The following is a 23,586-nucleotide window of genomic DNA, read 5'->3' as shown; positions in this document are numbered from 1 at the left end:
TGGTTCAGAGAGAAATACTTTGTCGATAGAGATTAATTCTAGTATAATTATTGTATATAAGGAATCAATCCCAACAATAATTGATATGGAAATATGTTAGTTATCTTTTGTCAAAAGTAATCTGCATAAAAAGAAGATCTAATGTTTATTAATTTATTAATGGTATAGTTAGAATTATTGATTTTAATACCATATGATTCATTTATATTTTTCAATTACATACAATGTAAGCTTGTTAAGTTTTTAAATGAAATGATTCCAACTTAATATTATTAATTTCATTAGATTAACAAAAATGGTAAATCCATGATAAGGAATGAATTATGAATTTATATATTATCAGTGAAATTTTTAAACTTTTAAAAATGAGATTAAAATATTATCACTTTTTTTATTTATTAAGTTTCATAAATATATCATAATAAAATGTATATAAGATAAGATAATAATTTTAAAATAATTAACATGATATTACTAATTTTTAATTAAGATTAACACAAATAATAAATGATGCAATAATAGATAAAATACTTATTTCTACTTAATTATCCTTACCATTTTTTTTTTTACATTTTTATGTATTTTTTTCTAAAAAAGAAAGATTGAGCATTATTTACTTCTCATAAATGAAGATAGTTTATTTATATTTATGATAAGGAAACATTCTCAAATACTACCACTATTAATGTCACCTAACATTACCTCGTGCATCAAAAAAAAAAAAACTTTAGATTTTTTTGTGTTTAGTTATATTAAAATTAATCATAATTAGCATATTATGATTATTAGTTAATAACAAATTTTTATACTATATATGTGCTTTATGCATTTAAAAAAAGAAGAAAAAAAAGATGAGAGGATAAAGAGAAAATTCAAATTGAACCCTAGTCTTAAATAAAATATCTTTTTAGGGGGCCAAATTTGTTTCATGGAGGGTCCCGCCATAAATCCGGTCAGAACAAGGTTTGAGGTTTTAAAAGCGACGGCGTCTCTCCTTGCATTTTGTAACAAATTTCCGTGGCAAAATAAATTTTAATTTGAAATGTTACTGGAAGACGTATATTGCTTTTTGATATTCAACACTTGGAAATATCTTCCGTCCATTTTACAGAAAACCAATCTTAACCGTACACGTGTGGAAGAGAAACAAGAATCCAATCGCTTTCGGACTCCATTAGCGCCAAATTCCACTTCCCTCACTTTCCCAGAAAAATAAAAACCTAAACATATCTTAATCCAACGGTTGTCAATCACTCCTGACTCCTCTCCGGAATCTCATCCGTCAATAAAAAATTTCAATTTTGTCCGTCCGATTTAACCCAAAACAAACTGAACCGTCCTTTTTTCTAAAATTTCAATTTCAAAGCGCTGAGGGAGAGAGGGAGTGAACCCAAGGATGAGGAAGAAAAATAAAAAGCCTCACACTTCCGTGCAGAGCTTTCGCTAATGGCGGCTTAGCTCCCAGCAAACTCTCTAAACCTTATTTTTTTCTTTTTTTTTTCTTTAGATTTTCGTTTAACGGAATTTTGAACGGTAAAAAGAAAGGAAAAATTCATAGGTTGCGTTTTTTTTTTTAAAAAAAATCAATTTAATTACATGTGATTTTAATTTTTTTATTTAAGTTAATTTATTTATATGAAGATTGAATAATGGAGCAAGGAGAAACGGTTTCGGATTTTGCACCAAAGAAATTGGCGAGGCAATTAGATTTCACAACGATGTGTCGCGCGTCGGCAAATGCGATGTTACCGGATCACCCGATGCACTTACAGTCGCAGTCGCAGCCTCAACCGCAATGGCCATCACAAACGCCGTTGCAGACGAAGCATCAGCAGCAACCACAACCGCAGGAACTGCAATTGCGGTTATATTTCCAGCCGCAAACGGTGCAGTCGCCACCGCAGCCACAGCTAAAACCTCAGTCACCACCAATGCCACAAGTTCAAACGCGGCCGCCCCCTCCGCCGCCGCCGCAGCAGCAGCAAGTTGCTGTGGTGCATCGGGTGCCTCACCCAGTCCAGAAGCTTTCACTGCCGACATTTCAATTGAGGTAGCTTTTCTTAAAATCTTTAATTTGCCTCTAGATTATAAATATTTTTTTGTTAGAAAAAAAATCACGATTTTATTTATGCCTTAAAGATTTATTTATCGTGAAAACAAACGTAATTGTTTTTTGCAATTTTTTTTCTAATTTATAATCTAGAGGCAAATTAACTATTTATCCTAAACAAATTCATTTGTTATTTTTTGCAATTTTTTTAATATCAAAATGTAAATATTTTTCTGTCTTATGCATAAGCAACAACAGAACTTCTAAAAGTACTGTTGTCTCTTTGGATTTTTGGGTTTTTCTGCTTAAAGAGAGACCTTTTAGATTGTTGTGGCACTGTAGAATGGTGAGAACATTTTGTACAAGTAGAACTATATTTATAGCATAATGTTGTTTGAAACCCTTGTGCGTATATGTTTTTTCAGCAAACAAGAGTCTCCTAGGTCCGGACCACGTGGGCACGTTGATGGTAAAGATGGGACTCCAAAGAAACAAAAGCAGTGTAACTGCAAGAATTCTCGGTGCTTGAAGTTGTAAGTTCATTAACACCTATTTAAATTCTACGTCCTCTTTCTATCTACATGTATGTTCAGTTCTGTGATAGATATTGAAGTGCCATGTGATAAGATATTGATTATTTGTGGAGACTAAATGTTGTCTACTTGAGTTTAGCCTTTAGGAAGCATTGTTTGAATAAGAGTGACAGGTCAAAATGCTGCTTGCCTTTTGGTTACTCCATTTTCTTCTTCTGCATGTGATAGAGGATCTGTTGTTCTCCAAGTATATATGGAGTTCTCTCTAAGGAAAACGTTTTTGTCACATCCAGTAATCGTTTCCTCCTATTAGTGGTTTGTTTGTTGAAATGTGACACAATCTCCGTTTGGTTACAATTAAACTAATGCCCATTTGGTTTATATGATCTTTCCTTTGCAAATATTTGGGTTATATTAGTCAACTGAACTAGCTGATCTGAAATGGAGCAATAAATTCGTGGAGTTGTTAGTGTGTGTTAGAACTTGTTACTTTACGGTTGTGTTCCATCTGATTTTTCCTGCATTTCTCTCTCTGGTATTAATGTGCATTTTGTTTTTGGTTATTATTAGGTACTGTGAGTGCTTTGCTGCTGGAATTTATTGTAATGGTTGCAATTGCATAAATTGCCATAACAATGTGGAGAATGAAGCGGCAAGGCAAGAGGCAGTTGGAGCAACCTTAGAACGCAATCCAAATGCGTTTAGACCGAAGATTGCTAGCAGTCCCCACAGACCTCAGGATGCTAGGGTATGTCATCTGACACCTTCAAGCTGCCTCATTAAAAGTCTTACTAGGTGACAGCAATGAAACTTTGCGGTTATTATTTCCTTCCATGGGGTTCAAATGTGAAGAATAAAGTTAATCTGAGCCTATTTTAATTATTCTTTTCATTTCATTCTTTTTAGTTTAAGTTTGGGTATGTGTCGTTGCATTGTGCAACCGGGAACGGTATAAGCGAGTGCTGATATATTTGTTTATATAGAAAAATGAAATTTGATTTTGCCAAGTTTTGATAATTTCTTATGTCTGAAAATAAATCCAGGATGATGCACGTGATGTCCAAATGGTCGGAAAGCACAATAAAGGATGTCACTGCAAGAAATCTGGTTGTCTCAAGAAGTATTGTGAGTGCTACCAAGCGAATATTCTATGCTCTGAAAATTGCAAGTGTATGGACTGCAAGAACTTTGAAGGAAGTGAGGAAAGAAGAGCTCTCTTTCATGGGGACCATAACTCCATGGCTTACATGCAACAGGCTGCAAATGCTGCCATTAGTGGTGCCATTGGATCATCTGGCTATGGTACTCCTTTGGCATCCAAGAAGAGAAAAAGTGAAGAATTCTTATTTGGTGTAGCAGTCAATGATCAATTCAATCAAAAGATTGTTCAACATCAACAGGTAAAACATTGAATCATGATTATATGCAAGAGTCATCTTGGTTGATCAAGGTCACTGATTTGATGCTTTTTCATCCTTTTTATGTTTTTGGATCATCTATAGCCACCTTTTCTGCTTGGAATCAAAGATTTTTGCATTACTGATGGTGTATAAATGAGAAATAATTGCATACTCTCATGATTCTTGTGCTGGACTCTGTGGCTTTCCCATCAGGAATCTTCTATTCTATATGGTACCTTTAAAAATTGATTCAAAGGATGACCTTTGGAGATGAATGGAAAAAGCACTGAATATTTCAAACCTCAAATTTTGTCTCAGCTGCTTTTAAGCTTCTAAGTTGTTACACCATGCAGCTAGAAGAAAAAAATCTGGCATTTCTGTTTCCTCTCTTTTTTTTTCAAGGAAAAACTGGATACTAATATATTTCTCTGATTCCTACTAGGAAAATCATCTAAAAAATCCTGTGGCGACATCTTTTCCATTTTCTGCCCCTGTTTCTCGTGCTGCTAATACAGCATCATTGGGATCTTCGAAATTAACATACAGGTAGGAATTGCTTGTATTTTTTGTTCTGCCTGTAGTTAACAGAAGCATCCTTTTTCTTCTATTTCACCCTTCTTTTTGGAGCTAACCAGTGTCAGTATACATTATTGAAGATCTCCATTGGCGGACATCCTCCAACCACAGGACGTGAAGGAGCTGTGCTCAGTTTTGGTCTTAGTTTCATCAGAAGCTGAAAGGGCACTAGCTGCAGGTACTAATAAATCTGAACTTCTTGTTGTTTCTTTTCATCTCAGTATTACTTTTAACTTATTAGTTAATCATATTACTGAAATTGCCAGACAATGAATGTGTTGTATGTACTATCAGTCTATCACATGTTTGCAAAAAAAATTCAAATTCTTGAACTTGCTTCCCTTAGACTCCTAGGAATGTCATATTATTTGTAGCATCTGTTTCAGAAACATCAAGCCAAAAAAAAGGAAAGTGTAAAAGATGGTTTCAATTCTGTTTCTCGCCCAAATATATATGGTCCCTCCATGATTTATTAGTCATGTAATGTAGATTGTTAAAAAAAAAATATTTTCCATACTTGATTCACCTTGGGCTAGCGTGGTTAATTTTTCAATTTTGGATTCACAATTTGAATCCATTTTGTTATTTTAGCTGAAGATAGCATATAATAGTACTTATGTGAAAGTTACAATCTCCAGAGAAAAGTAGCAAAATGGATTCGCAAACAGAGAAAGGCTCTATTGAAACTATTGTTTCATCTGGTCAGGCGGGTGAAATGTGTCAGCAAGGTAATGGTGTTCATAGGGGTGCCACTAATGACCGCACCAGTGAGAACCAGGCAGATGCAGATAGAAGTGGCAACTCTGGAGCGGATGGGGATGATGTGCAAAATGGAAGGCCATTGTCTCCTGGAACACGCGCATTGATGTGTGATGAAGAAGATGCAATGTTTATGGCAGCTGGGTCATCTAATGTATTGGCAGACCATTCTCAAAACATGACTCAGAAATCATCAAACGGGCATGAGTGCACAGATGTCTATGCAGAGCAGGAAAGGCTTGTTTTGACAAGGTTCCGTGATTTTCTCAACCAGCTCATTACGTGTGGGAGCATAAAAGGTAAGCTATTTGGTTTAACAATTCTCGACTCCAAATTTTGATAATTTATTAGGGCCAAAATTTAATCAGGGTTTCTTCTTGGAAACTTTTCTCCAAATGGTTAAGTTGCTTCCTTATATCCATTACTGTTCTCAATCCGTTATGGGTGTTGTTTAGGGCTACATATAAACCAATTAATGCTGAAAGTTTTAATTACCGGATGTTGGTACTAAAATTGAAAGAAATAAAATAGTAGGTGTGTGGAAACTTTGAAATGGCTGGTCTTTCATTTCCTCTTGAGCTTTAGTTGATTTTTCTGACCTAGATTGTGGATATTCTTATCTAACTTGTTAGGTGTTCATTTTTCAACTTACTTTTGATCATTTTTCTCATCCATGTTGCAGAAACAATGTGTTCGCCGTTGGCCATAAGTGAAAAAAGAAGTCAACAACAACCTGTGGAGAATGGTGCTGTAAAATCTGGAAATCAAGGAGGTGGGCAAAAGGAGCCTTATCGTAACGGAATTGTAAAATCTTCAATCCCGGCACCCGTAGAAATTGGTCAGACTGTCTCTGCAGCCTGTTCTGCTTTACATACTGATCTGCCTTCAAAGCATAGATTGCCCATTGGAAATGGAGACACAAATGTAGAGATTAAGGGCTGGAATTAGCAAGGAAAATAGTTGGAAGTATCAGCATTATTTCTTAAGCTCATGCCCATTTTCTCCCTACATTTGGGTCCTATAGTTAGAAATGTTGGTTGAGGAATTAACCATAGCTAGACGCCTAGACCCTACAGTCCCTCTTACAACATTAGGAACCACTAAAATAATTCTTTCTAGGTATATTTTTGGGCTGTTGCGCTAGAATATGCAGGGTAATGAAGTTTCTGTTGGCCCTAATTTGCTTTGTATATTTCGTAATAATGTCAGTTTTGTTAGACACGCCTATGTGACCCTAAATCGATTAATCCAGTCTTCACCTTTTGTTCTGATCACATTTACCTTTAACACTAAGCCTTTTTTTTTTTTTTAAAGTTTTCAGTTTTCTGTAGGTGGTCTGTTACTGAAAGCATTACTTTTTGGCAAAAGCTAGTCTTCCAAAACTAATGCATACTGGAATTGGATCGTACCCATCTGAATTCTGAGGTATAAAATGCAAAAAAAAAAAAAAAAAGATTAAGAAAAAAAAAGGCTCGGATTGTACTAAGTCTGGGTATAGGAGCTTCCTGGCAACTTCCTATACTGGTTTTGCATTCTGAAATAGAAAAAGCTATGTAAGAAAATGGAGCTTCCAGACACTTTCGCCCCCTTTTTCAGCTATGAATCGAACAAAACTTGGCTTTTATTTCAGGGTTATCTCTGGGTTTCCTTCCCTTAATTTCGCTTTAAAGACAGTGTGCATGGCATATCGAAAATGATAAACATGTTTTTATTGAAGTATAACTTTTTACGAGACATATTAGGGTCGATATAAATTCGAATCATGGTGAATTTTTCTCTTTTATTAATGAAAGAGTTAATATCACAAATCTCTAATAAATATATATTTTTTATATTTTTGGTTGAAAGTATACAAATATGGACAAAGGAAGAAACAGTGTTACAGTTTATTATGGACCTTCTCTTTGGTATAACATTTTGGGCTTTATATCTTTTGTCTAATTTCCATTTTTCAATCGCATCCATATGTGGACAAGAAAAGGCTGCTTCCCTCCACGTGCCACGTTGTCTTTCTTTTTCATTTTTTTGGGTGTTCGCATCCATCACTTTCATAATTCCTGTTTTTCTATATAAAAAGAAAAAAAGTGAAAAATAATAAAGAAAATGGCTGCCTCTCACCTCCCGCACCCTACTATAACTAGATTTCTGCTACCAACGACGAGACACGTGCCCCCTCTCCCACACGTGCAACCCCACCTTCCAAAAACCATTCGCTATAAATACCGGATCCAAATTGTAAATTCACCCATTGCCAGCAGCAGCAGCAGCAGAGTGAGTGGAACTGAAATGGAAGTAAACTGCACCGTTCCCGATGCTGCGGAAATCCAATCTCAGTTCCTTCAGTTACTTCGTAGCAGACGAAATGCTCAAGGTAAGCAAGAAGAAAATCATTAATTTCTCAAAAATATTTCCAATTTTGTTTCTTTGTTTATACTAATTACAGTAATGTGAACTTCCTCTCCTTTTTTTTTTTCTCAGTTCCTTTGACTGTGGAACCTGCAAAACCTGTAGTTAACCCTTTGTATCAAGAAGTTCCTCCCCCAACCTTCAGTAAGGTAAAATTCTCTTTTACTGTGATCAATAACATGTTCAAGACTAAAATCAAATGCATTTGTTTGTAATTTTATCAGGAAATGGAGTCTTGTCCAAAGGCCAACATTGGAAACATTAAGGAACTGCTTAAAGAGGAAAATCTTTATCTCCATACTGAGGTAATTAATTGGTGCAGTAAAATAAGCTAATTTTAATTATATCACTTTTTTTTTTTGTGAAAAATGAAAACTTACTGTATCTTGGTCATGTATAGGCAGGAGAGCAAGGGAAATTGCCCTTGTTGATTTTAAGTATGAAGGAAAGCAATCAACAAAAGAGGCCTGCTGTTGTTTTTCTGCATAGTACACATAAGTGTAAAGAGTGGTTACGCCCATTGCTTGAGGTAAGATCAGCTAAGCTTTTGAATTTGTCAGGGTCTTCTCTTATTAGCTATATTTTGCTAAATCCAGTTTTGTCATCTTGTTTAAGGGCTATTCTTCACGGGGATATGTAGCCATTGGTGTCGATTCCCGCTACCATGGTGAACGTGCCAGCAGTCTAACCACTTATCGAGATGTATGTAAATTTTGTCCAACTTTTATTCTACTAAATCCAGCTTATCTAGTTTAACCGTGTGATTTGAGAAAAATGAATCAGAATGTGAACTAGTCAGACTTGTATAGTTGTATTAGTGTAACAGGTGCCATTAAAAAGAAAACTTGATTCTTAGTTGTACTTTTTTGTTATTATATTTTGAGATAAACGATTAGGAAGTGATTCTAATGTCATTTGTGCTATCTAAGTGCAGGCCCTGGTATCATCCTGGAAAAATGGAGATACAATGCCTTTCATATTTGATACTGTAAGTCCTTCATTTTCAATGAATTTCTGATAGGAAGCTTCATGAGTAGTGCTTGATAAAAAATAAAAAATAGAAAGGAAATTTCATGAGTAGTCAGGAGTTATGCGAAACTAATGAAGTTCTGTTGTATAATTTTCCTCATAATCATGGCTTGCAAAAAGATGCTTTTTTAAGTTTTCAATGGAATTTTAGTCCTCAAACTGTTGTGGTGTTTTTTTTTTTGGCATTGCAATTTATTTAAGGTTTTCATTCTTTCAGGTCTGGGACTTAATAAAACTTGCAGATTATTTAACCCAGAGAGAGGATATAGATCCTACTAGGATTGGAATTACTGGTGAATCACTTGGAGGTTTGTTGACTGAGATTTGAAGTGCCTGAAATAATAAATATTTGCTCACTATTGCATGTTGAATTTATGCAAATCTTATGAAATGCAGGAATGCATGCATGGTTTGCTGCTTTTGCTGACACTCGCTATGCAGTGGCTGCCCCAATAATTGGCATCCAGGTAATTGAAAATTTATAATTCCTGTAAACATTAATAAATATTTTTTAAGTTATTAACCAAATTTCATATTATGTATTTGCAGGGATTTCGATGGGCTATAGACAATGACAAGTGGCAGGCTCGAGTTAACAGTATAAAGGCTGTATTTGAAGGTAATCTGTGCAAGGATTCTGGGAAAAGGGAATTTGACAAGGTTTGGTTTCAGCATGATCGGTTTCATCAATTTATGTTCATTCTGGGAGAGCTATCTTTTCTCCAGTTTGGGACTCTGCATGAAGCTACCTTAAATATTTCTGTGTGTACTTAAAAACAATTTAGATTTAAAATTTACCAACTTCTAGTTATGCTGAACTTCCTGAAGTTAAAGCCAGTGTATAGCAAAAAGAAATGGCTAATATCTGATACAACTCTGATAATTTTGTATAAATGATTATATTTAGTAGATTTATACTGATTCTTTAGATTAGAACTGGTACATTATGTCACTTAATTAAAGCAGGTTACTTACTCTGGCTTCATTTCAGTGGGAATCTGTTTTGGCTTTTGTTTCTCTGATGTTCTTAAATAATTTTGTTACAGAAGCAAGGATTGATTTAGGCAAGAATGAAATTGATAAAGAAGTGGTGGAGAAGGTCAGTTATGTTTTTCCCTGCACATATATTCCATGTAACTTGCTATTCACCCCTTAAAAAAGTGGAGTATCAACATTTCTTCATGACTCGTTTTGTGCACTTTCTTTGTCTCATTTTGTATGTTACAGTTGTCCTGAACATCATTTTAGGATGATCAATATAGTTGATTTTACTTTTTTCTTTTTGTAATGGATATTTTCTAGAACTTTTAGCTAAACTGTTTAGAGTTTTTTTTTTAAATGTAAAATAGTTTTAAAAATGTAAAAATTCATGAATCAAAGTCCTTAAATTATGAGAGCTAACATTCAGTTTGGGATATCCAGTAAAGTAAGTGACGTATTATCATTTTTTATATACTTTCCTAGATGAAAGAAAACCCACCCACAACTGAGATTCACAAGTCCAATCAAAATTATGATGTTAGATAATGGTACATAAGCATAATGTACAATCCAAAACCACATTCAAAAGGCCTTAACCTTTGGGAGAGTTGAAGTTAGATGGAGTGACACATAAGTCATTGACCTTTTATCGTGTTGATAGAGCCAATTCTGCTATCAGACTTGGTGTTTTGACACATTGTCATACATTTTCATCTTTCACAAGCCTCTTTAAGGTTGGTTCTTTCATGCTGTCACGATGTCGATCGAATTTTATGGTTCTACTTTTCTGACCAGGTCTGGGATAGGATTGCTCCTGGTCTAGCCTCCCAGTTTGATTCACCTAATACAGTCCCGGCTATTGCACCACGCCCTTTACTGATTGCAAATGGTATAATACCTTTTTCTTCGTTGGTATTCCTTCTAATTGAATTGCTTTGGAAATTCATCTTTTACTGGTAGTTCCTGATGTTTACATATATGGTTAAAACTCTCTCTTATTGGTTTTAACAACTTTTAGGAGCCAAAGATCCTCGTTGCCCTACTGATGGCCTAGAAATTCCCAAGACAAGGGCATGCAAGGCTTATGGAGATGCCCATTGTTCAGATAAGTTTAAGGTATGGAATTGCTGTTGAATAATTCTGAAATCACCAAAATCTGTTTCTTTTTATGATTGCAAGTAAGGCCTGTAACCAAGAATGTCTGCTCACATAGCCAATAGTTTCATGGGAAACACCCTAAAGATTGAAAGCAGAGAATTGCTCTGCTAGTACATCTTTTTATGGGGCATCTTTGGAAACTATAATACGTCCTCCCTCTTTGACATACACAAGTGTGCTAGAGCACGAATATATGGGTCATGTGAATAAGCATGGGTCTGATGGATGCATGTGCATGTACTCCATTTAACCATGTTTGGCATCTTGGAGTACATGCTGTATCATATCATTTCAGACGTAGTTTCAATCCCATTGGACCTTTGGGCGCTTTTATCTCATATCTTTTGCTTCCTTAACTTTGCAGCTCATTGCGGAACCTGAAATAGGGCACAACATGACACCATTAATGGTGAAGGAAGCAAGCGATTGGTTTGACCGGTTCCTCAAGTAATAGTGTGGTCCTAGTAACGGTTTCTTTGTTTGTACTTGATAGATGGAGGTGTATTTTGTAACCGGGATCCTGAAAAACTCAATTTGAATGATGTGATGAACTCTGTGATAAAATAATCCTTTAATAATGTAGTTCTAATTAATAATAATAAGAAAGCAATTCCATTGTACAGATTTTGATGCAATCTGTGTCAGTTTTCCTTATAGCACCACATCCTTTATAGTTGAAAAATCAATCAAAGCTAGTGAGTGCGGCCCTTAGCTTCAGTATCTGCCAAATAGAAACAACAGTAATAACAAAGGTAGGCAAAAAGAATGAAGAAGAGCGACCATGGATTTGTGCCCGAAAGTCCAATATTAAAAATGTTAGGTTTAGGCTACTTGGAGGCCCCAACACCACACTTAGGTCTGCATTATGGGTGTGTAAAAGTTCATATTATTTGCCATGTTTTCTATCTGTTGGTATTGAAAAGGCTCACCTTGAAATAAATAGAGATAATAATGTTTTAAAATAAATTTTTATATACATTTTTATCATATTTAATCAAGTTTTTTTTTATAAATATTTATAATTAATACTTGACTAATTGTCACGTAATTACGTTACTATATATTAATATGTCATGTTACTATTTAATATGATATATTAATAAAAAAATTACGTGTTATTTTGATAAATCATAATAAGTCAAAAATTAGTTTAAAATTTAGGTATGACTGAAAGTGAAAAAAAATAAAAAATTATTTGAATTATTTAAAATAATTTAATTTGTTAAAAGTATTATGGTGAAAAATATTAAAAATAAAGTAACTTTGTTGTTTTTTATTAAAAAAAAAAAAAAGAAAAGGAAAAGCGGGCTAGTTTTAAATAGGACGAGGTTTCAACGTGGGAGTTTGACCGACAATGCCTGTAGGGCCTTGTTGCATTTTGCACCAGACATTGCAAGTCATTTATTACACCATGCAACTAAATGCGCAACCTCATCCCGTAAGCAGAGAAAGAAGTCAACCATAGAATGGAAGACAATTGTCTTTGTTTTCCTTTAAAGAATGAGGAACAGGATATCTTCTTCTTCTTTCCCAGCCATTTGGCTCTTCTTCTTCTTCTCGTTGGGCCTCGCAGCATTGGAAGCAGAACACAGACACAGTTCTGGTGTTGTTGATGACGCTGACAAGATTCGGGCTCAGTTCCTTCATCTTCTCCGTACCAGACGATCTCCTCAAGGTCGAACCACCCTTTCCAAATGAATTTTCTAATGCTCTGTCTGCTTTTTGTTTTATACAATGATTGAACTTACTTATATCAGTACATGTACTGAAAAAGTTTTTTTTTTCCATATATATATATATTTTAAATTCTCAGTTCGTCTGACTGTGGAACCTGCAAAACCTGTGCTCCATCCTTTGTTTCAAGGAGTTGCTCCACCACCCTTGAATAAGGTCGATTTCGCTTTTTTCAGCAAAGGGTGTATTTTGAGTAGTTGGCTAATGCCTAATGTTTGATTAATGTACTTTTTCTTCACCAGTCAATAGTGTCTTGCCCAAAGGCTGATATTGAAAATCCCAAGGAACGGCTTAAAGAGGAAAACCTTTATTTGCGAACTGAGGTAACTGGGGCTCTGACTACCGTTCATTTCATCTCACTTCGTTTTTCCTTTCCTTCTTTTCCATTTTAATTTTTCGTTGCCGAAATTACTTATTCAAATAACTGGACCACTCAAGTAATTTGATTTATAAAATATGCTAGTTTCATGTCAGAAATTGGTAATCTTTCATTCAAAACCTTCTAAAGCTTATTAATTAATTGACATGATAAATACATGTACCTGAAATTGCATGTGTGGGATTCCACCAAATACACCATATGGCACGTGAAGTAAGCTAAATTACTTCATGGTTTTTGGCTTTTCACTGATAGGCTGCAGAGCAAGGACGGTTGCCTGTGTTAATCTTAAGCTCGAAAGACAGCAATCAGACAAGAAGGCCTGCTGTTGTTTTCCTGCATGCTACCAATACGAACAAAGAGTGGTTACGACCATTGCTTGAGGTAGCTATATGTCTCTGGCCTTCCTTATTTTCTAGGATGAGCTCAATCTTCTTCATTTTCCTCCTTTTTGTTTCAGGCATATGCTTCAAGGGAATATATAGCCATTGCTATTGATTCTCGCTACCACGGTGAACGTGCCCACCATCAGACTACCTATCAAGATGTGTGTATTTATATCCCATTTTTTTTAGTTTAAACTGTGTTGAAGTCAGTTTCACTTCAATATTTGATGTTGAAGAAAAGTTTTAAATTTATATGCTTATGCTCTCCCATACTCTAATGAAGGTCGGATTCATGTATAAATGTTTGTTATTGTTTTAAAATAAGTGTCAATATAATTGATTGCTTTTGAGGAGAGTAGTTTTCTCTCAGCTGAAGGACACTCGTACTTGTATTCATGTGCAACCTAACATGCTTTTAATTAAGTGATAATGTGGACCAATCTAGGGTATGATTTCCTCCTACTTTTCTTTTAACCAATGATCCTAATAGCATAATGCTATTCAAAGTGCAGGCTCTAGTGTCATCATGGAAAAAAGGAGATACAATGCCATTTATATTTGATACGGTAATTCCTCTGTTCTTTGTTTTTATTTCTTTTTCTTTTGTCTTGTGTCGTGTGAAAATTATTGTTTCTACCATGTAGTTCCTATGGCTGAAAAAGGAATGCTGCTTAAAGCCAGGGGAGATTTAGAACTTCATAAGACTGTCACGGTTAAATTTCCAAAGTGTTCTGCTTCATCTAAGGTTTTCATTCTTTCAGTTGTGGGATTTAATAAAACTAGCAGATTATCTATCATTGAGGAAGGATATAGATGCTTCTAGAATTGGAATTACCGGCATATCACTTGGAGGTTCGTTAACTGAGATTTGGAATGATGGTGATATAGCATGTATGCTTACTATATTAAGCATGTAGAATTTAAGTGAACATCATGAAATGCAGGAATGCATGCTTGGTTTGCTGCCTTTGCTGACACCCGCTATACAGTGGCTGTTCCAATAATTGGAGTTCAGGTAATTAAAATTTTTTGGATTCTTGAAAGCACAAGAAGATATATATTTTTAATAATGAACAAAACTTTCATGTTATATATTTGTAGGGGTTTCGATGGGCCATAGACAATGACAAATGGCAGGCTCGAGTTGACACTATAAAGGCTGTATTTGAAGGTAATGCTGACAGGAGTACTTGGAAATAAGATTTTGATTCGGTTTGCTTACAAATTTCCAATTTATTCTAACAGAGGTATCTTTTATCCAGTTTAGGCTAATGCTGGAACTATGAAAAAAATGAAGCTACTTTGAAGACTTTTATCTGGACGTGAAAGGTGTCTGGATCTATAATTAGCTGACCTTTCTTAAATGGAGTTCCCGAAGTAAAAGCTTGCATGTAACAATGTGAAATGTCTAACTGATTATGAAATTGCACAGATATTATGGAAATGATTACATTTAGTCGAGTTAAATAGTGGGTTCATCTGACTATGACCGGCATGACCTATCAATTCCTTGAAGCATACTTGTTCCTCTAGCTTCATTTCAATGGAAGTTGCTTCAGCACTTGTGTGTCTGATTCTCTTTAATACTTTTGTTCAGAAGCAAGGATTGATTTAGGCAAGAGTGCAATTGATAAAGAAGTGGTGGAGAAAGTCAGTTAGCTTTATTATCTTTAATAGTTTTCTTCAGAAGCCTAATTAACTTTGTTTTCTTTTATGCTGTCTCTAATGTCAATATTATGGGTCTGCTATTCTAACCAGGTCTGGGATAGGATTGCTCCTGGTTTAGCTTCCCAGTTTGATTCACCTTACTCAATTCCAGCTATTGCACCACGGCCTCTGTTGATTTTAAACGGTATAATTCTCTTTTCACACTTTGAGTCACCAGAAATTTAGGGGGATGTTTGAATTTTTATCCTTGGTTTCTCCCCTATTGCTCTTGAATAGTTTAATTGTAAGCCTAACTCGCATGCGATGGTCTTTGCTTTCAACTCTTTCCAATTTGTGCATGATAAAATTAACTTCACTTAGTGGAATGGCTGTGGCAAAGCACTTTGAAAACTTACCGGGCATAAGAACAGGATGCTCTAAAGTCATCTTATCATATCTCTAAGTTAATGTTTTTGCATGTTCTTTAATTGAAATCGCTTGAAGGATAATTCTTCTATTATTTCCTAATAATGTAAATTTTGGGTTAAAAGATGTTTTGGCTTTGACAATTATTAGGTGCCGATGATCCACATTGCCCACTTGATGGTATAAGAACTCCCGAAAAAAGGGCTCGCAAGGCTTATCGAAAGGCTCATTCTTCAAATAATTTTAAGGTATGGAGTATTAGTATGTGCCAATTACTCTGAAAGTACTTACATCAGTTCCTGTATTGACCCTTAAAGCACGTATGGTTCAAGATGTCTACTCAAGTAGGTAATTGTTGTATGCTAAAAAATTGAATGGCAGCACCCACTTCTTTTCTGTAGCGAATTTGGGACCGTTTAATGCCCTCTAACACAGTCACACACGCCCATGCCAAATCCTGGAGTTGCGTCCACACACGGGAAAAAGGGGAATGGCACTATCACGAGTTAGTATATTCATGTGTTTTGTTTCCTGAATACGCAGCTCATCGCACAACCTGGAATAGGCCACCAATTCACACCGTTAATGGTGAAAGAAGCATGTGTTTGGATGGACAGGTTCCTCAAGCAATAATTTTTATAGTTATATGTGTGTGTGTGTATATATATATGTATCAGCTGTCAGTGGAAGGGTCTGCTGTAACTTGATTTGAATGATGCAATGAGCCTGTGATCAAGACTTTGTATTAATCTTAAACCAATAAAATCATTACTCTCCATTCCACAAGGTTGGTGCAATCTCTCTCTCTCTGTTTTCCTTATGCAACCACACTTTTTGCCGGTGCCCATGGCCTTTAATCATGAAAATTATTTTCAAAAATGATTATCGGTGACTGCAACGCTTGGTTGCTATTATTATCCTTATAAATAGAATCAGATTACATAGCTTGGTTTGATCAGCAGACCTATACAGTAACTATTTGAAAGGATGGGAAGTATTTTCCCTTACATGTTGAGGGGAAACTTTGCTCAAAAGCCGCTGCCACTAGTAAAATACTATACCTATAACTTCAGTCTCACCTATACAAGAACAAATGCCTGCAGATTTGTTTCTTGAAAGACGAGCACTTTTTATTTCTCCTGCGTTATCCTGCTAGGAGTCACGATCTCAAAGCTTATGCCTCAACAGGTGCACCCTGCAGCAGTTAAATGGGAGGTTAATTTAGTACAGATAATCTACTGATCTCTGCACGAAAAAAATGGTTTCTAGCACTTCCTTAAAGATGCCAATTCTTACCAATGGGATGCCTTTCATGGCCCTCTCTTCCAAGAATCTTGAGGGTCTGAAGAAGGGGCCGTACAGAGCTGACCACTTTTTGAGACTTGTGTATATGTACTTTGCTCCGATTGTGTCAGCCCAGAACATTATACCTCCCCTGGAAATGTAACATAAAGAGAGAGTAAGCAGTCTGAAAGGAAGAAAAGAAGCAATGCATAGATTTCTTTGAGCAATAGATAGATGTAGAATACTGACAGGCGGGAAGGGAAATTGAACCCAAGAACAGATGCAACGTCAAGCTCTGATGCCCGAGCAATCACTCCCTCCTCTATAATGCGGCATCCCTCATTCACCACCGGGAAGAATATCATCTCCACGATTTCTTGGTCGCTTATGGAAATGGGCTGAGAATCACATTGATATTAACCTTCTTTATGAGCACAAACAGCAACTCGGTAGAAACATACACATGCCCCTGCAGTGGGGGATAACTATATACAGTAAACAGAAATTTGTGACTTACGTTCTCAACCAGGTTTGTAATTCTCCTGGACTCCTCAACTATTGGTAGCACGGTGTAATCAGGCTTTGGCTTGCTTCCCTTCTCGAAAATGTAATAGCCTTTTCCATTGCTTTTACCTGTACCGTTTTCAGAACGTCCAATGAATCCAAATACAATGTTAGCAAAACAGTTTACATTAATCTTAGCTATGCCATTTTGTCTAAGAAAAATGTGAGAAAAGCAGTTTCTTTGCTTTACCCTGTCGGCCATGTTGAAGCATGAGCCCATGTAAAGCAGACTGGAACGTCCTGTCAGGGAAGGTAGCAGCCATCTCTTTGGCAAATGCAATAGCCAAGCCATATCCAGTTACATCATGAAGCCTGAATAGATAAGAACATTGAAGTTAGTTTAAGACAAAAATGCTAAAAACTAATATATATATTGCATGCGATCAGGATCGATGAACTTAACAGGTAAGGCCCCATTGACAAGCCAAATGAGCAAATCACTCTGTCAATTCTGAAAATGTCGACACCTAAGTCTGCCAACAGAAATGGTCCTTGAAAATAAGGAGAGAAGGTACGATTTACAGCAAATCCGGTGCAGTTTCCAACAATGAGAGGAACTTTCTTAATGGCCTTCCCAATTGTCATAAGATCAAGCAGAACTTGTGTCGAAGTTTTCTCTGTCCGGACAATCTCCAAGAGTGGCATTATATGTGCGGGACTGTTTATTAAAAGAGACAGAATGTAAGCACCCAAACCCAAGAAGGCAACAAGAAACTACTATACGCAATAGAATGCTGTGACTTAACCTGAAAAAATGAGCTCCAACAATGCGATCTTGAGAGCTGGTTCTCTCTCCAATTTTATTAAGATCGATGCCTGATGTGCCTGATGCCAAGATGCAGTGAGGAGGACAAACCTTGTCAATTTCTTCAAAAATTGATTGTTTGAGTGACAGGTCTTCAATCACAGCCTGAGACAGAGTGAGACTCAGATAGTAAATAATAATCTAAACAAGAGTAGCTAGGAAAGAATGATCCCACTCATAGTCAACACACTAAACATTTTTCAGAAGCCTCAAAGACGACTAACCTCTATTACCAAATCCACATCTTTGAATTCTGAGTAATCTGATACACCTCTTAGAAATGAAAGAGCTTTCTTGACCCCATTCTCATCCAACTTCCCTTTCGTAACTAAGGCTTGGAGATTAGCTGCAAGACAAGGCCATGAGCAGAACAATTACTTTTGATTTTAGACAATATTCTCAGATGACCCCCTGCAGTCAAATTCTCAGGAACTTAAAAGAATTGAAAATCTGTATCTATGAAATGAAAAGAGACCTTCAATCTTTTTAATCCCTCTCTGAAGGTATTCAGAATTGAGTTCCTTAAGAACGACATGGATATTGCTCAAAATGAGAGCAGTGGTGATCCCAGAACCCATCAGACCAGCACCAATTACACCAACTTTCCCTATTGGCCGTGGTTTAAGCCCAGCATCAGTCACACCACGCACCTGCACGTGCATTGCACAAGTTAGGAGAGATAATGTTATGCTTTTTCTTTGGGTCGTATTACAACTCGGATTATGAGGGTTTTCCATCAAATTGAGTTGAAATCTGAGATATTTCCTTACCTCCAAGATAGCTAGAAGAAAACGCAATGTTATAATAATAAAGCATGGGGGATTTGTTGTCAGTAATCCATTTTTAATTAGATTTCTCCTTATTTAGTATCTATTAACCATCAATGATTGGATTGTCAGCCCAGGCTCTCAATCTGAGCTTGCTTCTGGTTAAACTTGTTGGACTTGAATCTTTAAGCCTAAGCCTGGTCTGGACCATATATATGTATGCGGGCACTTGAGTTAAGTCTTCAAGGACATAACAAATTAGCTGCCTACAAACAAGTGGTCATGGAAAGCCTCTCCTTTGACCAAAGTTAAAACCCTTCCTTGACCTCAGAAAAGGGGGAAAAGTTAAGTCGTAACATGCCATCGCCGCCTTAATTTATCCAAAATCTACTTTGTCTATTTCCTATACCTTTGAACAAATTTACGGCCACTCTTATGTTCTATCATCAATGTCAGTGAAAAAGAAAAAAAGGGAAAGAAAACCTTGTCTACCTGAGATGTTGCACGTTGGGCACAGGAGACATGGACAAGAGCTTTTGCAGCGGTTGAGAGCACCAACTCTCTAAATACTTCCATTTCCTGCATCATCCAACCATGCATGGAGAATTATTCTTATTATTATTATCATTAATTAAGCTAGTATCCGTAATACTAGAATTTTGATTAGCTAGCTTTTACCATTCATTCATTAACAAATGCATGCTGGAAATTATTTTGTACTACCTTTAAAACGCCAGAACGTCCTCCAGAAGTAATTCCCTCTCCAATGACATCAAGACAGGCCAGTTTCTCAGGCATAGTATGAGCAGTCTCTTTCGCCCCCTGCCGAAAGCCCTCTAATATCTCCATTGCTTGTTCGGTAGAACCAAGTTTATCGGTTCTTGAAAGAGAGGAAAGGCGCGGTCTACGGCTCTCTACAATATCTAGAGCCAAGTCGCATGCTACTTCCAACAACTCTTCAGGAGAAGCTATGGCATCAATAAGCCCAAGGCTTTTCCCTTCCTCTGACATTACTGGCTTCGAAGTCTGCAAGTAATAATTTAATGTATTATTATATGCACAAGCCAGAAAATTGTATATTTGAGGACCAAGAACGAAGATTTCAGGTTTTACCAGCAACATTTGCGCAGCCTTTGAAACTCCTACGAGCCTTGGAAGACGTTGAGTGCCTAAGAGCAAAGACCAATGATATATCAGTTATGGTAATTGTTCGGCTCATTTTTTGCGTCTGAGCAGCAGAAAAAATGTGTCAAAAGGATGTAAGAACTTAGGGAAGGAAGATATTAGCAATACCTCCAAGCCCTGGACTGAATCCAAGTGTAAGCTCTGGCAAACCCAGTTTAGCTCCTGGAGTGGCAACCCGTGCACAGCATCCCTGCGCAAAATTAAGAACCATTCTTAGCAAATTGCCAAAGATAAAGTATATAGTTCATCAGCTTAATTAGGAATCAACAAACCATTGACAGTTCCAAGCCCGCTCCCAGTGCATATCCTTGAATTGCAGCAACAGAAGGTTTTTTGCCATCTAAAAAAGATTACCCAAAAAAATAACAAAGATTTCAGTCTGTATAAATGTTTCAAGCAAACGGAATTAATAGCTCGCTAGCATGATCTTGTTGTACAAAAGGGTAGTTGATTAAGGCTTTCACCTTCAACTTGATCGATTAAATCATGAGATATTTCAGCCAGAACCGAGTCGTCCCCTGCCAGAACAAGATATGTTGATCAATAATTCCTAATTATGGGAAAGTATTACTAAAAATCTAGCTCAGCTCCATCGTGAAATGCTACAACATTTACCAGTTCTCTGAATATCTTGCACTAGACTCATGTCCAAGCCACTACAAAATTTGCTGCCAGCACCTTCAGAGGGGATAAACAAACCATGTTATTACACATCAGAGATTCTTTCAATACTGATTTAGAAAGAAGCTATCATTGTCCCCAATCACACAGTCAGGATTTTATGTTTGGGGGGCAAAAAATTGAAAAAAATGTTCATAAATTAAACAGTTGTATTAGAAATTTAATGTTTGACAATAAAATAAAATAACTTAAGCAAAAAAAATTCATATGAAAATTATATAAATAAATCCAGAAAATTATTCAAATGAATTAATCTTAATAATTTACTTAAAGAAATTAAGTAGTATAATCATAAATAATTTAATAATGACAATAATGTCAATTTCTAGATAACCTTAACAACAAACAAAAATTAACAAATATAATAACAAAAATCTCAATGGGAAGCAATCTCTTAAAAAATATTAAAGATTATCGATAAATAATTCAATGAAGAAGCAATCTTTGAATAAAAAATTTAATTGTTTACAAAAATCTAAGCAAAAAAAAAAAACGTAACTAATTTGTAAGAAAAAATCAAGCAAGTGGTGGTTCTAAAGTTTAGGAGTAGTGAGGTTTGAAAATAATTTTATTACAATTGATTTTTTTTATATGTAATTAGTTTCATTTTAATTCTATTAAAATTAGTTGTTAATTAATTATTGTACGACATTTCACTAAATAAAAATATATTGTAGAGATAAAATTATAAAATTTTTAAAAAATAAAAATATGTTAGAAAAAATTTTAAAAGTTTTGTAAGGCTGAAATGATAAAATTTCTAAAAAATAAAAATAAGTTATAAAAATTTAAAAATTATTGAAGAAACGAATTATAAAATTTTTAAAAAATACAAATATATTATAAAAATTTAAAAATTATTGAGAGGGCGGGGCCCTCTAACCCCCCCCCCCCCCTCCCCTCCGCCTCCGATTGTCCCAGGTAGGGTGCTTACGAAGAAACCATGAACAATGACAAATATTTTAATTTAATACTATGTTGAAAGGGTATGTAAGAACATCCCAATTGCATATGTACTCTTTGATGGTGACATGTCGAACCCTTCTCTCCATTTTGAAGCAATCAAATAAGCATATAAATAAATAAATAAACACAAACATAGCATTATCAGATTAGAAAAAGTCAATTATAAAATATAATACTACGAAGTGTCTATCTTGGGTGGCTACATGACTTGGACAACTTAGCCTCAGAGTCAACGATTTACCGGTCAAAACGACAGCTTTCACGTCATCTCTCTCCATTGATTCCCTGTGCATCCTCTTCAACTCGGTCAGTGCTGCAGACCGGAAACGACAGGTACGTTAATTCTAGAACGAAGACCCCAAACTCATCACAATCAATGAAAATTGCTTACTATTTGTTTTGTTCTTAATATCCCTTTTCTTTTATGATACTGGGTAATGAGAGTTTGCACCAGTTTCAGGTTGAACAGATAAAAAGCACCCAGAAAAAAAGAATATATGTAGCTAGTTAAATGCCTTCCTCAGGTTGAACAAGTGTAACTTGGTTGGCCTGCTAGGTTACTGGCTTTGGATTTGATACAAATAATGATCATGTGGAGAGTAGAGGGAAGGTCCACTGTTTGATACCCACGGCACATATAGGTATTCTCCCAAGTTGAGAATTGACAGTGATATAACTCGACGTGAGATTTATGATTTTTATTTAATTTATTTTTTTAAACGTAATTTAAAAATTTTTATTAAGTTAAAATTTGAATATGTTAACATATATTGAGAGAAAATATCTCACGTTAAAAATAATTTTATTTTACATAAAACAAATTTGATGCCTTACCTCTTTGCAAAATGGGGACAAATATAGAATAAAAAGCTTTAACACAAAAACATAATTAGAAAACTGCTTATCTAATACGCACCTGGGATGTGCAACGCATTAACAGGTGGACTAGAGAAGGCGATGACAGCGATCCCATCACCCCTAACTTCCATGGTCACTCGGTGAGCTTCGCCGCCGGCCATTGCTGCAAACTTGTTTGAAACCTTTACTGGAGTTATAGGAGGAACCAAAGGGCTTGCTTCACTCGGCTCTGTTTGCTATGGTACAATGAAATGAAAGCTGATTACAACTCCTATTTATAGAGAGACCAAGGAAAGGTAAATATCTACGATGATCGTCCCACGTGTAGACTTATAAGTGTTTCACTGTTTCTCTCCGCCTGCCTCTCGGTAGCACGGGGTATAGATTTTGGAAAAATCAGCGTACACGTTTTAATTAACGTGATGCCTTTGGACCAATCAATGTTAGGTTAATTTGCCGCCATAATTAATTACACTGACAAAGCAACTTAATTTATTTATTTTTTAAGTATATTAATTAAATGTTAAATTAAACTCAACAATTTAATAAGACCGTTACCTTTTAGGTAAATGTATAATAATGTCTCTATACAATGTTTAATACTATCCCTATATGCACTGTACACCTACGAGTTTTATATATTATTCATTAATCAAATGTTACGCATTGCTAATATATAAATTAAGAATGGAAAATTTTTTGAAACAAAATATTTTATAGGTTTAAAAATATTTATTTAAAAAAATTTAAACTTTTTACATTTCATATTAATGAAATATTACTTTTATAATTTCATGAAGATATACACTATAAAATTATAGTAGATCAAATATAAATCCTTATAAAAACATATTAGCTTAGATTTTACTTTGTAAATATAATTATAAAAATCGAAACAAATTCTAAAGTTTGGTTTGTAATGTTTTGGAATTATAAAATGTCAAATTAGTTTTTAAATAATATTTGAATATTTAATTTATTGATTGATACATGATGTTTTATTTAAAAGAAT

General features: G+C 35.4%; 4 protein-coding genes across 5 annotated transcripts; 3 read left to right on the top strand and 1 right to left on the bottom strand.

The window, feature by feature from the left end:
* The first annotated feature begins 1,366 nt into the window (after positions 1–1,366).
* On the top strand, positions 1,367–6,592 carry LOC18587947 (protein tesmin/TSO1-like CXC 5). The gene is made up of 9 exons (XM_018128381.2): positions 1,367–1,533; positions 1,642–2,050; positions 2,476–2,583; positions 3,154–3,331; positions 3,627–3,983; positions 4,426–4,529; positions 4,640–4,737; positions 5,198–5,617; positions 6,001–6,592. The coding sequence occupies exons 2-9, from the start codon at positions 1,650–1,652 to the stop codon at positions 6,264–6,266; spliced, it is 1,932 nt and encodes a 643-aa protein (XP_017983870.2). The 5' UTR covers positions 1,367–1,533; positions 1,642–1,649; the 3' UTR covers positions 6,267–6,592.
* Positions 6,593–7,393: 801 nt separating this feature from the next.
* LOC18587946 (uncharacterized) lies at positions 7,394–11,514 on the top strand. The gene is made up of 13 exons (XM_007012021.3): positions 7,394–7,689; positions 7,797–7,873; positions 7,949–8,029; positions 8,125–8,253; positions 8,340–8,426; positions 8,659–8,712; positions 8,971–9,061; positions 9,150–9,220; positions 9,303–9,372; positions 9,800–9,852; positions 10,530–10,623; positions 10,753–10,850; positions 11,257–11,514. The coding sequence occupies exons 1-13, from the start codon at positions 7,422–7,424 to the stop codon at positions 11,341–11,343; spliced, it is 1,260 nt and encodes a 419-aa protein (XP_007012083.3). The 5' UTR covers positions 7,394–7,421; the 3' UTR covers positions 11,344–11,514.
* Positions 11,515–12,310: 796 nt separating this feature from the next.
* Positions 12,311–16,250, top strand: LOC18587945 (uncharacterized). 2 transcript variants are annotated; one of them, XM_007012020.3, is made up of 13 exons: positions 12,312–12,567; positions 12,706–12,782; positions 12,869–12,949; positions 13,261–13,389; positions 13,466–13,552; positions 13,904–13,957; positions 14,153–14,243; positions 14,336–14,406; positions 14,493–14,562; positions 14,989–15,041; positions 15,150–15,243; positions 15,615–15,712; positions 16,008–16,250. In XM_007012020.3, the coding sequence occupies exons 1-13, from the start codon at positions 12,393–12,395 to the stop codon at positions 16,095–16,097; spliced, it is 1,170 nt and encodes a 389-aa protein (XP_007012082.3). In that variant the 5' UTR covers positions 12,312–12,392; the 3' UTR covers positions 16,098–16,250. The 2 variants fall into 2 exon arrangements, with proteins under 2 accessions (XP_088665717.1, XP_007012082.3); XM_088809591.1 differs by lacking the exon at positions 13,904–13,957 and having other exon boundaries at positions 12,311–12,567.
* An 80-nt stretch (positions 16,251–16,330) lies between these two features.
* On the bottom strand, positions 16,331–22,829 carry LOC18587944 (peroxisomal fatty acid beta-oxidation multifunctional protein-like). The gene is made up of 18 exons (XM_018127641.2): positions 22,633–22,829; positions 21,958–22,029; positions 20,685–20,747; positions 20,534–20,587; positions 20,342–20,409; positions 20,178–20,259; positions 19,998–20,053; positions 19,608–19,910; positions 19,377–19,463; positions 18,593–18,767; positions 18,342–18,463; positions 18,059–18,222; positions 17,716–17,970; positions 17,503–17,624; positions 17,266–17,381; positions 16,998–17,146; positions 16,761–16,899; positions 16,331–16,659 (listed from the first exon to the last, which is right to left on the bottom strand). The coding sequence occupies exons 1-18, from the start codon at positions 22,733–22,735 to the stop codon at positions 16,639–16,641; spliced, it is 2,151 nt and encodes a 716-aa protein (XP_017983130.2). The 5' UTR covers positions 22,736–22,829; the 3' UTR covers positions 16,331–16,638.
* Between the last annotated feature and the right edge of the window lie 757 nt (positions 22,830–23,586).

This window comes from Theobroma cacao, chromosome 9 (genome assembly GCF_053813885.1).
Source record: "Theobroma cacao isolate CCN51 chromosome 9, ASM5381388v1, whole genome shotgun sequence".
NCBI lineage: Eukaryota > Viridiplantae > Streptophyta > Magnoliopsida > Malvales > Malvaceae > Theobroma > Theobroma cacao.
The sequence above is the reverse complement of the archived record's forward strand: the minus strand, read 5'-3'. Positions and strand labels throughout refer to the sequence as shown.

What these genes read in the sequence shown, in the direction of transcription:
- LOC18587945 (XM_007012020.3), top strand. Translation starts at nt 12,393, where the DNA reads ATGAGGAACAGGATATCTTCTTCTTCTTTCCCAGCCATTTGGCTCTTC. An exon ending in TACCAGACGATCTCCTCAAG is followed by an intron (nt 12,568 to 12,705) that starts GTCGAACCACCC and finishes TTAAATTCTCAG; the next exon opens with TTCGTCTGACTGTGGAACCT. An exon ending in TGCCATTTATATTTGATACG is followed by an intron (nt 13,958 to 14,152) that starts GTAATTCCTCTG and finishes TCATTCTTTCAG; the next exon opens with TTGTGGGATTTAATAAAACT.
- LOC18587947 (XM_018128381.2), top strand. Translation starts at nt 1,650, where the DNA reads ATGGAGCAAGGAGAAACGGTTTCGGATTTTGCACCAAAGAAATTGGCG. An exon ending in CTGCCGACATTTCAATTGAG is followed by an intron (nt 2,051 to 2,475) that starts GTAGCTTTTCTT and finishes ATGTTTTTTCAG; the next exon opens with CAAACAAGAGTCTCCTAGGT. An exon ending in TGAAAGGGCACTAGCTGCAG is followed by an intron (nt 4,738 to 5,197) that starts GTACTAATAAAT and finishes TACAATCTCCAG; the next exon opens with AGAAAAGTAGCAAAATGGAT.
- LOC18587946 (XM_007012021.3), top strand. Translation starts at nt 7,422, where the DNA reads ATGGCTGCCTCTCACCTCCCGCACCCTACTATAACTAGATTTCTGCTA. An exon ending in CTCCCCCAACCTTCAGTAAG is followed by an intron (nt 7,874 to 7,948) that starts GTAAAATTCTCT and finishes TAATTTTATCAG; the next exon opens with GAAATGGAGTCTTGTCCAAA. An exon ending in ATCTTTATCTCCATACTGAG is followed by an intron (nt 8,030 to 8,124) that starts GTAATTAATTGG and finishes GGTCATGTATAG; the next exon opens with GCAGGAGAGCAAGGGAAATT.
- LOC18587944 (XM_018127641.2), bottom strand. Translation starts at nt 22,735, where the DNA reads ATGGCCGGCGGCGAAGCTCACCGAGTGACCATGGAAGTTAGGGGTGAT. An exon ending in ATTCAGTCCAGGGCTTGGAG is followed by an intron (nt 20,054 to 20,177) that starts GTATTGCTAATA and finishes CTTTGCTCTTAG; the next exon opens with GCACTCAACGTCTTCCAAGG. An exon ending in AGGGATTAAAAAGATTGAAG is followed by an intron (nt 18,464 to 18,592) that starts GTCTCTTTTCAT and finishes CTTGTCTTGCAG; the next exon opens with CTAATCTCCAAGCCTTAGTT.